Below are 13,922 nucleotides of genomic sequence, written 5' to 3' on the forward strand. Positions count from 1 at the left end.
GTCACTCTTATGCAGATCTCCAACGAAAAGAAACAAGTGGGGCAAGAATAAATACAAAATATACAGTTTGAGAGGAGCACCAGGAAATATAAAGGAGCCAAGATCATTGCTCAAGGGGATGAAAAGTTCAGAGAAAAACCTGAGGCTAAATGGAATAAAGGGAGTGGTGACCTCAGGGCAAGACCCCATCCACCTAAGCTTCAAATGTATAAAAAGGAACTAAAGAAAAGCCTAAACAGTGAAGGAAACTATCAGCATCAGAAAGCTGGTGTGAGTGTAACTGAACAGCAGGATCAAGTTCAAACCCCATCAAGCAGTAGAGCTTGGCAGCTTTGGTCACAAGGTTATGGCTTTAGCATCACGCACACAGGAAAGGGTATGAAATCTCTCTGTGGCTAAGCCTCTGAAGCTAGACATGTGCTAGGGGTGACCCTGCATGGAAGCCCAGAGAATTCATTCATGAAGCTGTGAAGGTGAAGCCTGAATGTCAGTGGACACCAAGATGTTGGGAGTGCCAGAGTCGTGGGACATCTGCCAAGAAAAGGGAGACTGGGTGTGGAGCCAGCCCATCAGAAACAAGAGTGTTGCGGTCAGTGGGAAGTAAAGGTCTGAAGAGTGCGCTGACATTAGACTTAGAGACGCAGAACTTGGGAGTTGTTCTGCTGGGTTTTGGATGAGCTTTGGTCCAGCATTTCCTCACTATGCTCCCTTTCCTCCCTTTTGTAATGGTAATTCATATTCTGTGCTATTGAATGTTGGAAGTATGTGATCTAATTTTTTACTTTATCAGAGGTTGCAGTTAAGAGATTGCCATAGTCTTAGAAGAGACTTTGAACTTTGGACTTTTAAACAGTGTTGAGACTGTGATAGACTATGGGGACCTTTGAAGTTGGGCTGATTGTATTTTTGCTTTATGATACTGCTACAGGTTTAATTCATCTTACAATTCATAGTCCATCATAGAGGGAACCTTGAACTCGAGGCAGGAACCTGAAGGCAAGAATGGAAGCAGAGACAACAGGAAAGCATTGCCTACTTGGCTGGCTCAGCTACACCATCCGGGACCATCTGCCCAGGAATGGTACCACCCACAGTAGGCTAGACCCTCCCACATCAATCATGAATCAAGAAAAAGCCCATTGACATGCCCACAGGCCAGTATGATAGAGGCAATTCCTGATTGAATTTTCTCCTCTTCCCAGGTGACTCTAGTTTGTGTCAAGCTCACAAAAGCTGACTAGCAGAGACTCCCTTATCTTAATTATTATAATTTGTACAATTATCTTAATATCTAATAAAAGCAACACACATTCTATTGTTTTATTATTTTTCAAGAGCAATTAATGGCTCTCAAACTTTTTGACCTTACATTTCAATTTACAACTCTAAATATTATTGACAATGCAAAGACCTTCTGCTTACGTGAGTTATATCTGTCAAAAATTTACCACGTTAGAAACTAAAACTGAGAAAAATATGAGTATATTTTTCAAATTAATGAAAAGTATTATTTTTCAAGGTGGGGTGGCACACATCAATTCCAGCACTCAGGAATCTGAGGGAGAAGAATCTGAATCTGAGGTCAGTCTAGGCTACAAAATGAGTACTGTGAATCTGAGGTCAGTCTAGGCTACAAAATGAGTACTGTGCCAGCCAGGGCTAATGAGACTTGAATCTGAGGTCAGTCTAGGCTACAAAATGAGTACTGTGCCAGCCAGGGCTAAATGCCATCCATACATAGACAACAGTCCCCCAAAGAAAAATAATATTGTTTGATATTTTTGCAAGTATATTCAATTTCTAACTTAAGAAACAAATAATCAGGGGCTGGAGAGATGGCTCAGAGGTTAAGAGCACTGGCTGCTCTTCCAGAGGTCCTGAGTTCAAGTCCCAGCAACCACATGGTGGCTCACAACCATCTATACTAAGATCTGGCCTCCTCTGGCGTGCGGGCATACATCGAGGCAGAATGCTGTATACATAATAAATAAATAAATCTTTTAAAAAAGGAGAGACAGCCGGGCGGTGGTGGTGCACGCCTTTAATCCCAGCACTCGGGAGGCAGAGGCAGGCGGATCTCTGTGAGTTCGAGACCAGCCTGGTCTACAAGAGCTAGTTCCAGGACAGGCTCCAAAGCCACAGAGAAACCCTGTCTCGAAAAACCAAAAAAAGAAAAAAAAAAGAAAAACCAAAAGAGAGAGAGAGAGACAAATATTCTCTCCCCTTCAGTGAAATATAACTGATATATATATAAAAGTATACATTATTAAGCCGGGCGGTGGTGGCGCAGGCCTTTAATCCCAGCACTCGGGAGGCAGAGGCAGGTGAATCTCTGTGAGTTCGGGACCAGCCTGGTCTACAAGAGCTAGTTCCAGGACAGGCTCCAAAGCCACAGAGAAACCCTGTCTCGAAAAACCAAAAAAAAAAAAAAAAAAGTATACATTATTGTATGTGATGGTTTGTTATGCACATTGGCAAACAACTGACAACTAGAGATTTGTGTAACAGGTAGTCTTCATTTTCAAGTTAGTCAAATGCATCTAAACAGCTAGGTTTCATCTTCCAATGGTAATGTGCCATGAAACTGCCAGTTTCGTTCATAATTCAAACAATTCTATGACTATTTCTCTCAAGAAAACATCACACTTCAATAAGCAAAAGTAAATTTATCTGTACTCCCTGTTTCATTATAAAACACTTTTTAAAAGAAAAAGAAAACAAAAGAGAGCATGGCATGGCAACACACACGCACTGGGGCAGAGGCAGGCGGAGCTCCGTGAGTTCAAGACCAGCCTGGTCTGCAGAGCTAGTTCCAGGACAGTCAGGACTACAAAGGGAGACTCTGTCTCAAAAAACAAAAACAAAGAGAAAAAAGGGGGAGGGCATGGTAGCTAAGACTTGTAATCCCAGCGGCTGGGAAGTGAAGGCAAGCAGATCTTCAGGCCTCACGGCAGGCAGCCTAGCCTCATCAATAAATGTGAGGCCCCAGTGAGAGTCCCTGCCTCAGAAAACATGGGATAGCCTATAGAGAGGGTCACTGGCTAAGAGCAGCTGATCTCCATTCTCAGCAGCCACGGGGCTTCACGGCTGCCTCTGACTCCAGCCCAGAGAAGGAGGGTTTGAACCACTTTTTTAGTCTCTGCCATCACCTCACACATGCCACATACAGCCACCCCAGTGTACACACGAAACAGTAAACAAGTAAATCTCTGCCATCATTCCACACATGCTACATGCAACTCCTATCCCAAAATGCACACACAAAATAGTAAAAAAGTAAACAAATATTTTTCAAAAGGTAGACAACACCTGAAGAACAATGTCCACAGTTGACCTCTGGGTTCCACATGAACACGCATACATGTATGTACAGAATATATGTGAAATATGATACATAACTTACGATATCATAATATATAATGCATGTTTATTTATGAAAACCAGGCTCGATGTTCTAAATCCCAGCACTCGGGGGGCATGAGCAATGGTGGAGCAACTCATTACAGCCCTGCAGGTGGGCCTGCTGCTCAGAGACCCTATCTGCTCCCTGCTTAACCTGGACTGCCCTGCTCCGGCGCATAGTTGAGATCAGTCTGGACTACACAGTACTTCTAGGGTGGCCTGAGCTATGCAAGGCTGTCTGTAAGAAGAAAGTTAGACACATCCTGACACCAGTGTCCTCACCCTACAAACACCAGACACAAACACAAACGCTGCAGTGAGCCCGCCCACAGACCTCTCGCTGGCCTGACACGTTTTCATTTCTCCCATCACGGTTGCTGAAAAATGCTCAAGGTGACTTTGCTTGGCAGCAGTCTATAGAGGCACCCCCCATCCAATCCTCTGCCTTGTGGGCCATGTAGAAGTTTGGCATTGACTCCAAACAAGTTGTTTCCCACCCCAACGTCCTGAGCAGCCTGTCTATCACACACCCAATCTTTAATTCCAATTCTAGTGAGATTTAAATAAAATTCAATTCCAATTGCTCTCAATCTCAAATTCTATGTAAGGTCAATTGTAAATGAAAAGAGATTATCTTTTATGTATTTATTTATTTATCTTTTTTTTTTTTTTTATTTTCGAGACAGGGTTTCTCTGTGTAGCTTTTTGGTTCCTGTCCTGGAACTAGCTCTTCTAGACTAGGCTGGCCTCGAACTCACAGAGATCCGCCTGCCTCTGCCTCCTGAGTGCTGGGATTAAAGGCGTGCACCACCACTGCTCGGCTTTATTTATTTATCTTAATAAACTTTTATTTCCAAGAATAAAACTAAGGCTGGGCGGTGGTGGTGCATGCCTTTAATCCCAGCACCTGGAAGGCAAAAGCAGGTGAATCTCTGTAAATTTGAGGCCAACCTAGTTCCAGGCCAGCCAGGGCTGTTACACAGAGAAACCCTGTCTCAAAACAAAAAAAAAAAAAAACCCAAAAACAAAAAAGAATAAAAATTAAAGCAGGCTCTGTGGAAGTTTCTAATCTGAATGGCCTTGTGTACAGCTCTCCAGAGGGGAGGAAAGATACCAAGACGCTGACCTCTGAGATCTTGCAGCCTAAGTCGGAGTCTAAACAGAACTATTTAGGCAAATTTTACATAAGGTGCAAGATTTTAACAGTTGTTCAAGAGACTCTCAGAACTGAATTAAGACAGACAACTCCTCATTTGGAGCCGCCACATGGCAGCCTTAGACAAAGACGCATTCTACAGATGGTGGTTAAGCCATTCTTCTGCATGGCGCCAGCGATGGGGATGGCGGCGTCTGGATTCTGGTATACTAACCTGACAACTGTTCTAAAGAGTCTCAGGCTATCTGCGAAGCAGAGACTGGGCCTTCAAAACTTATCCTACTACTACCGTCACCAAATCTAGGTTTGAAATAGCTTCTCTGGCCCCTTTAAGAAAGCACTATGGCTCAGAAGATAAAGAAAGGCATTTGCCACTAGCTAAAGGGAACAGCCTGAGCTTGATCCCGGCCTGAGTTCAATGCGCAGGACCTATATGGAAAAATAAGCGACCGACTTTCACAAGTCACCTCCATACATATACTGTGGCATGCACATGCCCACAGGCCCAGACACAAATCAATAAATAAGTGTAAAGAATAGTTTTAATAATAATAGCTATAATAAAAACCCATAGCTGGGCAAGCAAGTGGTGGTCATGACAGTAATCCCAGCACTAGGGAAGCCGAGATCAGGACTGACAGGAGTTCCAGACCAGCCGGCTCTACAGAGTAAAACTTTCTTGAAGCAAACAAAGTTCAATAATTATTTTTTAAAATAATAAAAATAAAAAGCACAGTTGGACTGAAGATACACAAGACCCTGGATCCAACCCCAGAACTGGGGGTGGGGAGATGAGGGGATGATACCAACAACAACGAGTACGATGCCCAGCACAGCCAGAGCTAAACATGAGGAAGACAGGTCCCTAAACTAGGGCAAAGTCCACTAGCACGGATATATAGATGTCTCCATGACTGTTCATACTTTGCAACAAGAGACGCCTGGAGAACAAATATTCAGATCCAAAACCTGTTACTAGAGGACACACTGAGACTGACACCAGCATCTAAGGCAAGTTTTTTAAGGCACACTGAAGCCTAATTTTAAAGGCTGTGGTCCAGATCTTAGGGCTATAGAGATGGAAAGAATTAGCTCTTTTTAATTATGACTAGCTGTGCCACAAACTGGGAAGAGATGGAACTGTTACATGTAGCAGTGCTGTAATTAACAGCTGTTGAAAGGCTTGGCTTAGTGCATCTGAGATGTGGGGACGCTCAGGCCAGACACAACCATAAACCAGGGGAAGAGGGCTATTTCCTGGTTTCTATATGCAGCTAGCATTGTAACATTATCTTCTGGAATAATAATCCAATTTACACGCTTAAATAGCTTTAATTTTAGATCTACCCAACTGACTTGAATCTACAGAAGAATTCTGTGAGGCTGACATTCAGAAAGCCTACCTACTCAACAGGTGACTTCAGAGCTCTCATTGTGCCTGATGTTTTTCTGGCGCTAGCTGTGCATGAGTCATTAGTGAAGCTGAATATCTGCAGTTCGGAGTCAGACAATATCTAAACGTGCAATTTATGAAGTGGGAGATTTAGGCAAGAACGTAATTGTTTTGTGCTTTTGGCCCCCTCATCTGTAAACAGGGATAATAACAGATCTACTTAGAGAGTCACTGTGAGGATTAAATACTTGAAAAGCAGCCCTACCATAAAAAGCCCAATAGCTGTTAGAACACGAAGCACATATAAACCCAGGCCATTTGTAAAACTGATTAATGCCACAGAGCAGAAAGAGGGCTACACTTAGAAATGAGGCAAGTAGCAATGGGCACATCAGCCCCTCCAACTGTAACTGTGTTGCCTTCCTCAAACTTAGAACATTTCTGTCTTTTAGAGATGAATGAAGGACTGCTCATCAATCACAGGATGGTCACTAAACGAGCATGCAGTATTTGCTACATGTATGAAAACCTTCAAATGTACACATAAAATGGCTTAATGCAGCAAGATAAACAATACCGTTGACATGACAATAAATCGTTGTGCTTTATGTGCACCATAAAATCTTTTATTAAAGGGCCCAAGCCACAGCAGATGAGTAAAGGGTACTGCCTCTGCCCTGCTCCTGCACCTCTGAAAATGCACCGGATGGATTCTCACTGTTCATGTTCCATGCCAGTCTGCTCCGAACAAGCCCAGGTCTTGCTGTCTTTCTCATTTCTGCTGGAGTTGAGAGGGAACAAAGCGTTGCTTCTGAGCCACACACGGAGGCTTACAGCAAGTGAGCACTAAAGTTCACCTACTCGAGGGCTCGAGAACACCACAGTCAGGCTTTCCCCACATTCCATTCAGTAGGGAGGAAATTCTGGGCACTTGATGGTGTCTCTGAGAACAAAAAGTCAGTATTCACCAAATTGCCCGTATAGCTGCCAAAGAACAATGGGGCTTCAGCAATTTTCTCCTTTTAAAGCAGAAGCAGGTAGGGCAGGATTTCAACACCAGGAAAATGTCAAGACCACTTTCCCGAGCCCTTGTTCTAAATCAGCATGTGGGCTGCTCAGCCAGGCTCTGTGTCTTGCTAGAGACTGCTTCAACTGCCTTCAAGCATTTGCAAAAGGGGGCCATAGAGGAGAAAGCACGACTTCGCTCTCCTTTCTCTCAACCCAGAAAACACACAGGAAAAAGGCATAAATGTCTCTTCGACATAATTCAAAGCATCGTCACTAGGTAAAGCCCTTGCATAAGTGTCTTGATAATTATATTCCAATACACTCTCTCAGGCCTTATGGAAGATGAAAAACACCATTTTTCCATTCCAAGCAATCTGTTAAAGAAAACCAACATTACTTGTAAACAGATTCCAAGCTATCAGAAGGGTAAATTAAAAATACACTGTGTGTTTTGGATATATTCTTTAAACCATTTGTCAGATCTAACAAGAATCTATGACCACAACTTCTTTTTTTTTTTTTTTTTTTTTTTTTTTTGGTTTTTCAAGACAGGGTTTCTCTGTGGTTTTGGAGCCTGTCCTGGAACTAGCTCTTGTAGACCAGGATGGTCTCGAACTCACAGAGATCCGCCTGCCTCTGCCTCCCAAGTGCTGGGATTAAAGGCATGCGCACCACTCTGGCCACAACTTCTTGAGCTCAAATGAATCTTTATATCCTAGCTTCTTCCAGCTAAATAATCACAGCCTATGACTTTTTAGTTATGTACATCTTTAAGAAAATGTCAGTTGGGTACAGGGATGCATGCCTATAATCCCTACTACCTGAAGGGTCAATGCAGGAAGATCAGGAGTTGAAGGCCAGCCTCGCTATCTGGCAGTTAAGACCAGTTTGGGCTATAAGAGACCTTATCTCAAAAAATAAAAATGCACAGGTAAAAAATAATGTATGACAATTTCATAACAAAAACCATTATTATGTAGAATAAACAAACACTAATAAAATCCAAAATAAAATAATCTCACAATTATTCGCGTCCTCCAGATTATAAAGCAAGGACTGGATCCCACCAGTGCCCAGGACAAAGGTCATGAGCCCAGTTCAGTTGCAGAGCACTTGCCTAGCACTAGTGAGGCTTCAATTTCTAACAAAAACACGTCTGTTAGAGTTTTAAACCAAGCAAATGCACAGAGCTGATGCCAGCATTGGGTTTTCATCACAGCGATGCTCACAAGAAAATAAAAAGCCATACATCCTATGAGGGCTAGAGTCGTGTGTCTGCAAACCAAATCCTGTGTTCTTGTGTTCTGGCCTTGTATTCTCATTGTATCATTTGCAAGGATCTAAAGAAGCACTTCCCAAAGCGTATCTACTAGACATTGCTGTGTGTGATGCTAACACACTCAGATAGATAAACTGTTAGTGATGAGGCAACGAGAAGACGCCTCATCACTGTGGAACCTGCAGGCCCTCTGTATGCTAATGCACACCATAAATTCCAAGATCATCTCCAAATATGAAGTCTGCAGGATGCCAAGCTGAGCAAGACTTTGAAGAGAGTTTTTGAAGGGCTTTCAAGAAGGCTTTGGTCTGGGCGTTGGTCACCGTGTTTCAGGGCACTCAGGGAAGTCAGGGAAACTTCTAAAGGTCTCACCTGATATGCGTTGCAGGAAGAGATTCATACTGGCGGGACAGAAAGAGCTCCCTATGTTTCAACTGATGCTTCTGCTTCTCAGTCAAGTCAGCCTCAACCGTCATTTCCGTTTCTTCCTCTGTTTCTTCTACACAAACAAAATCCAAAGAATCCATTGTTACAACTCATGCTGCCTCTTGGGCTATTAAAACAGAGTGAACTGGCAGGTCAAATTCATATTTCATCTGATAATTTCTTCACAATAATCACTTCTGAATGTCACATTAAACTTTTCGTTGCAATCCCAACCCTAAAATCAAGCTCTCAAGGCTGCCAAGAAAGAAGAAAAAAACCATTGTTAAAATGGCAGAACTGGACATGGTGGCATACACCTGAGATCCCAGCACTTTGGAGGCTGAGGCAGGAAGATCACTAATTCAAACCCGACAGTGAGACCTGTCTTAAAACAAATAATAAGCAAATGAATGAGCTAGTGAGCCAACAGTGTCTGGATGGCTGGCTCGGTGGTCAAGAGCACTTGCTGCACGATCAAGGACCATGGTTAGGCCGCATAACAAGCCAATGTCCTTACAAACACCTGTAGCCCCGCTTTGGAGAATGAAGATAGGGGTCCGCTGGGGTTTGCTGTTCCCAGCTTAGCAGAGACCTTGCCTTAAAGGAACAGACAGAGAATAATGGAAGAGGATACCCAACAACCCTCGGACACACCTGAAAACACACATGTGCGCACACAGATACATACAAAGACATTTCTTCAAAATAATAAGTAATATTAAAAGTAAATGACTGCTAAAAGTGCAGCTAAGAGCTCAGCTGTGAATGGCAATAGCATATGCCTGAAATCCCAACACTCAGGAGGCTGAGGCAGGAAGACAGGGAGTTCTGAGCTAGCGAGGGCAACAGAGTCAGGGCTGATCTCAAAACTCCTTAATTTAAATAAAATATAAATGGAGCCAGCTGTGATGGCATATGCCTTTAATCACAGCACTGGGGAAACAGAGGCAGGCAGATTTCTATGAGTTTTGAGGCCAACCTGTTCTATATAGCAAGTTCTAGGCCAGCAATAACTACATAGTGAACCCTATCTCAAAACAAACAGGGGGGGGTGGACAGGACGAAGAGATGACAGACAGACTACACAGCAGAACTTCCAATTGAATAACATAAATAATAAACCAACTGAGAGATTAGAATTGAGGAAATAGTCTCAGAAATTAGAGCCTGAAGCAGAAAATGAATAAATGAAAAACAAACAAAACACTAAGATATTTTTTTAAAACCCAGGCATGGAGCTGGGAGTGCTGAGCACAAAGAAAACCTGGGATTGGTACCAGGACTGCATAGGCCCCAAGTGGAGGTGTACACCGAAACCCCAGCACTCAGAGACGAAAGAATACGGATCAGAGAGGTCATCATAGGCTCTAAGAAAACTGTCTCAAAAAACAAAACCAGTATTGGAGGTTCTCATCCCTACCCTGTGTGTACAGGAATCAGACTTATAATACCTACACCCTTTTTTGTCTTGTCTGAATACTATAAACCAAATCACTTTTGCAGAGGAAAGCATACTTGTAATACCAGAGACTGAGGCAGGAGGCTGGAGTTCCCATCTAGACCCTATTTCCATAACAAAAACCTATGAAGACCAACATCACAGAGGGAAAAGAAAAACGGCCCAGAAAGAAAAAAAAGGAAGCTAGCCATCTTTTCTGTCTTTCCTCTCTGCAGCAGGAAGGGGGTTGCTACTGGAAACCCATCCCTTCCATCAGGGAGTAAACCTCCAGCACCTCCACACACTTCATTTGTTTAAAAGTGGCAACATAAGACGCTGGAATAGAATTGAAGCTACTCGTTCCTGGTGAGCTTGTGTTAAGATGGTGGTGCAATGTCTCCCAAGAGGAGAGCAAATGATCAACACTAGAATTGTAGTCAGTTCTCCAGTGCACGAGCAAAGAGGTCTTCCCATTCACTCAATCAGCGTTTGTGAGGAGTGAGGCGGGTGCTATTCCAGGAACTACTCAGTGAGCAGTGACTGAGAAATGACTCCTAGCCTTGGCCACCGAGAAGCAAGGCTGGCAGCAAAAATGAAGCAACAAGGTTCTACATGGTTCTTGTTCTGATTTTGGGGCACGCTAGCCAGGTAACAAGCTGGCCTCACACTCACCACCTCAGGTATTTTTCTACTGCGGGGACAGCACTGAGCAAAGGCAGCTCAGGGGAGGAAAGGGCTTATTGCACCACACTTCTAGGTGACAGTGCATCATAAGGCAAGTCAGGGCGGGATCTCAAGACAGGGCAGGGCGGGAAGCTGGAGACAGAAGCTGAAGCAGAAGAAATTGAAGGGTGCTCCTTATGGCTTGCTCTTTATGGCTTGCTCAGCCTGCTTTCCTTTTGATTTTTGTTTGTTTGTGTTTTTTGTTATTGTTTTTTTGAGACAGGGTTTCTCTGTAGCTTTGGAGCCTGTCCCGGAACTAGTTCTTGCAGACCAGGCTAACCTCAAACACACAGAGATCTGCCTGTGTCTGCCTCCTCCCAAGTGCTGAGATTGAAGGTATGCGCCACCGCCCAACAGCCTGCTTTCTTATACAACTTTCTTTTATAACCCCGACCATCTGCCCAGTGGTGGCACCCCCTACAAGGGTTTTTCCCTCCCACATCAATCATAATTAAGAAAATGCCTGACAGACTTGCCCAAAGGCCAGTCTGATGGAGGTACTTTCTCAACTGAAAGTCCTCCTTCCCAAATGTCTTTAGCTTGTGTCAAGTCGACAAAAAACTAGCCAGCACACTAACCATCCTCTGGCCTTCCTCTCCTGAGAACTGAGATTATGGTGTGTGCTACCAAACCTGGCTGGCTACATGATCTTTTTTCAACATTACATTTAACATCTTTAAAGAGAAAAGGGACAACAATATCATTTACAGACAAAATTCTGATTAATTTGAGCTACACAACTTTTAAAAACTGTAATGCCTCTGGAGGCTCCCTGGTCCCTTGCAGCCTCACCTGGAGCAGACTGTGTGGCTATGGGAAATAGCAGGAGTGCAGCGACTCAGAGGGAGGCTGCAGGAAAGAGGAAGAGGGCTGGCTGCTCTTCATGCAGGAAGCACAACTCTCAAGTTACCTGGAACATCTGGCTTCACACTGAACCCTTTATCATGAGACCAGAGGAGCCATACAGACAGCAGGAAATCTAACTGTCACTATTCTTATTTCAGGGCCCAGGACCATAGAAGGTACTGTATCAAACAAAATTCCCACAACTCTTTATCAATTGCAATAGGGCCTGTCATCTTCCCTAATTTCAGATTTTAAAAATCTGAATTGAAAACAAGCCTGGAAAACTGACTGGTTCTAAAAGCCTCACCTAGGAGCAGGCAGGTTGGCTCAGCAGATAAAGGCACACATCACAAAGGCTGACGACCTGAGTTCCAATCCCTGGGCCCCACGTAGTGGAAGGAGAAGAGCAACTTCTCCAAGTTGTCCTCTGACATCCATATACGTGTGGATGTGGTCATGGGAACACACAATCACACACACACACACACACACAGTATCAGAGGAATAAAAGAAAGTGGAGTCTCGCCATGCTCAAACCAAGCTTCCTTGAATGTTCTTTCTGAAGCCGTACCCAGGAGAAGCACAGCCCTAAAGGAGTCATCCCCGTCCTACCAGGGGAAATGGATAAAGTTGTTGCTGCATCGGCACTATCAGCACAGCAAACACCACATACAGAATTATGCTCTTTACCTAACTGGAGTTTGATAAACTGTTGCTCCAGAAGATATGCTGACTGAACTCTAACGGTGCCCTGCAGAGCAAAAAGCACCAATACATATCACAGCAACAACAGCAAACCTCACCCTTTTTTGTTGTTTTGGTTTGGGCATTTTTGGTTCTGTTTTTTTAGACAAGGTCTCACTGTGTAGCTTTGGCTGTCCTGGAACTCGCTTTGTAACCCAGGCTGGCCTCAAACTCACAGAGATCCACCTGCTTCTGCCTCCTGAGTACTGACTGGGATTAAAGGTGTGCACCACCACACTCGGCTTGTTTCCTCCCTCTCTCCCTCCCTCCCTCCCTCTCTTTCTCCCTCCCTCCCTCCCTCCCTCCCTCCCTCCCTCCCTCCCTCCCTCCCTTCCTTCCTTCATGTACCTGAGGGACTAGAAAGATGGTTCAGTAGTTAAGAGCACTGCCTGCTCTTCCAGAAGACCCGGATTTGACCCTCAGCACCCATATGATGTTTCAAAGCCATCTGTAATGTCAATTCCAGATCTAATGTAATGCCCTCTTCTGGCCTCCACGGGCACCAAGCAAGTCCAGGCATACATGAGCAAAACACTCATACACATAAAATAATTTTAATAAAAAATAAAGCATGTGTGTAAGAGTATGGGAGTGTATGCCACAGGGAGCACGTGGCATACATCTTTAGAGAGCTGGTTTTCTCCTTTCACCGTGGGATCTGGGGAACAAGCTCAGGTCATCCGCCTGCTTGTGTGGCAAGTATTTTCCCCACTGAGCAATCTTGACAGCTCTTAAATCTTATTTTCTTATACAACTAATGGTACTGGTTGAAAAGTTCTAAGAGCTATAAAGTACAGTGTAACCAAAGAGGAAAGTCACCGCCACAGAAGCATGGAAGCATACTCTACAATCCCAACACAACAAACAGGAGGAAGGTCATGCAAGTTCACTACCCAATGACTTTGAGGCTAGCTGGGGTACATGGTAAGAACCTGTCTCAAAACCACAAAGAAACAGCAATGATAATAATACATTTAACAAATGTCAGCACTTGTACCCTAAAAACAACACTGCCAAAGACCAAATCAACTAAGAAACAACCCATGCTCACTGTTTGGAAGAGTTAAAACGGCTTGAAAAGGCAGTAAATTCCCAGGTTGATCTACCCCATTCCTAATAGAATTCCAACTGCCTTTTTCATTAAAATTAACACAGATCTGATTAATCATACAGGCATTTATAGACCTAGAGTAGCTAAAATAATCTTGAGTAAGAATGAACTTAATTAAGGTACATCTCAACCCTACAGCAATATGGACTGTGGGACAGGCATTGGTGCGGACACATGGGAGAGCAGAGGACAGCAACAGCGGAGACCCTGAACATACAATCCACTGATTTTACGCAAGGCAACTCCCACACCTCAAACTACACACTAAAATGAAAAGCAAAACACACACACACAAAGGCTAACCGTAAGAGCTAAGATTCAAAATAAAACAGGTATCCCCATGACCTTTCAGACCAGGAAGTGGTATCTTATAGTTACTATATGCAAAAGCATAAA

The 13,922-nt window shown here is 43.7% G+C and overlaps 1 protein-coding gene across 7 annotated transcripts in view; it reads right to left on the reverse strand.

Annotated features, from left to right (window-relative positions):
- The window catches only part of Mta3 (metastasis associated 1 family member 3), a 118,122-nt gene that overhangs the window by 79,244 nt on the left and 24,956 nt on the right, over window positions 1–13,922 (reverse strand). For 6 of the 7 annotated variants that reach the window (XM_057766368.1, XM_057766323.1, XM_057766334.1 and 3 more), the window contains exon 4: window positions 8,611–8,737. The exons of the other annotated variant lie outside the window; for it this stretch is intronic. In XM_057766368.1, coding sequence (XP_057622351.1) covers window positions 8,611–8,737 — 127 coding nt within the window. The remainder of the gene's footprint in view (window positions 1–8,610; window positions 8,738–13,922) is intronic. 7 annotated transcript variants of the gene reach the window in all.

The sequence above is a fragment of the Chionomys nivalis genome, chromosome 1 (genome assembly GCF_950005125.1).
Source record: "Chionomys nivalis chromosome 1, mChiNiv1.1, whole genome shotgun sequence".
Classification (NCBI taxonomy): Eukaryota; Metazoa; Chordata; class Mammalia; order Rodentia; family Cricetidae; genus Chionomys; species Chionomys nivalis.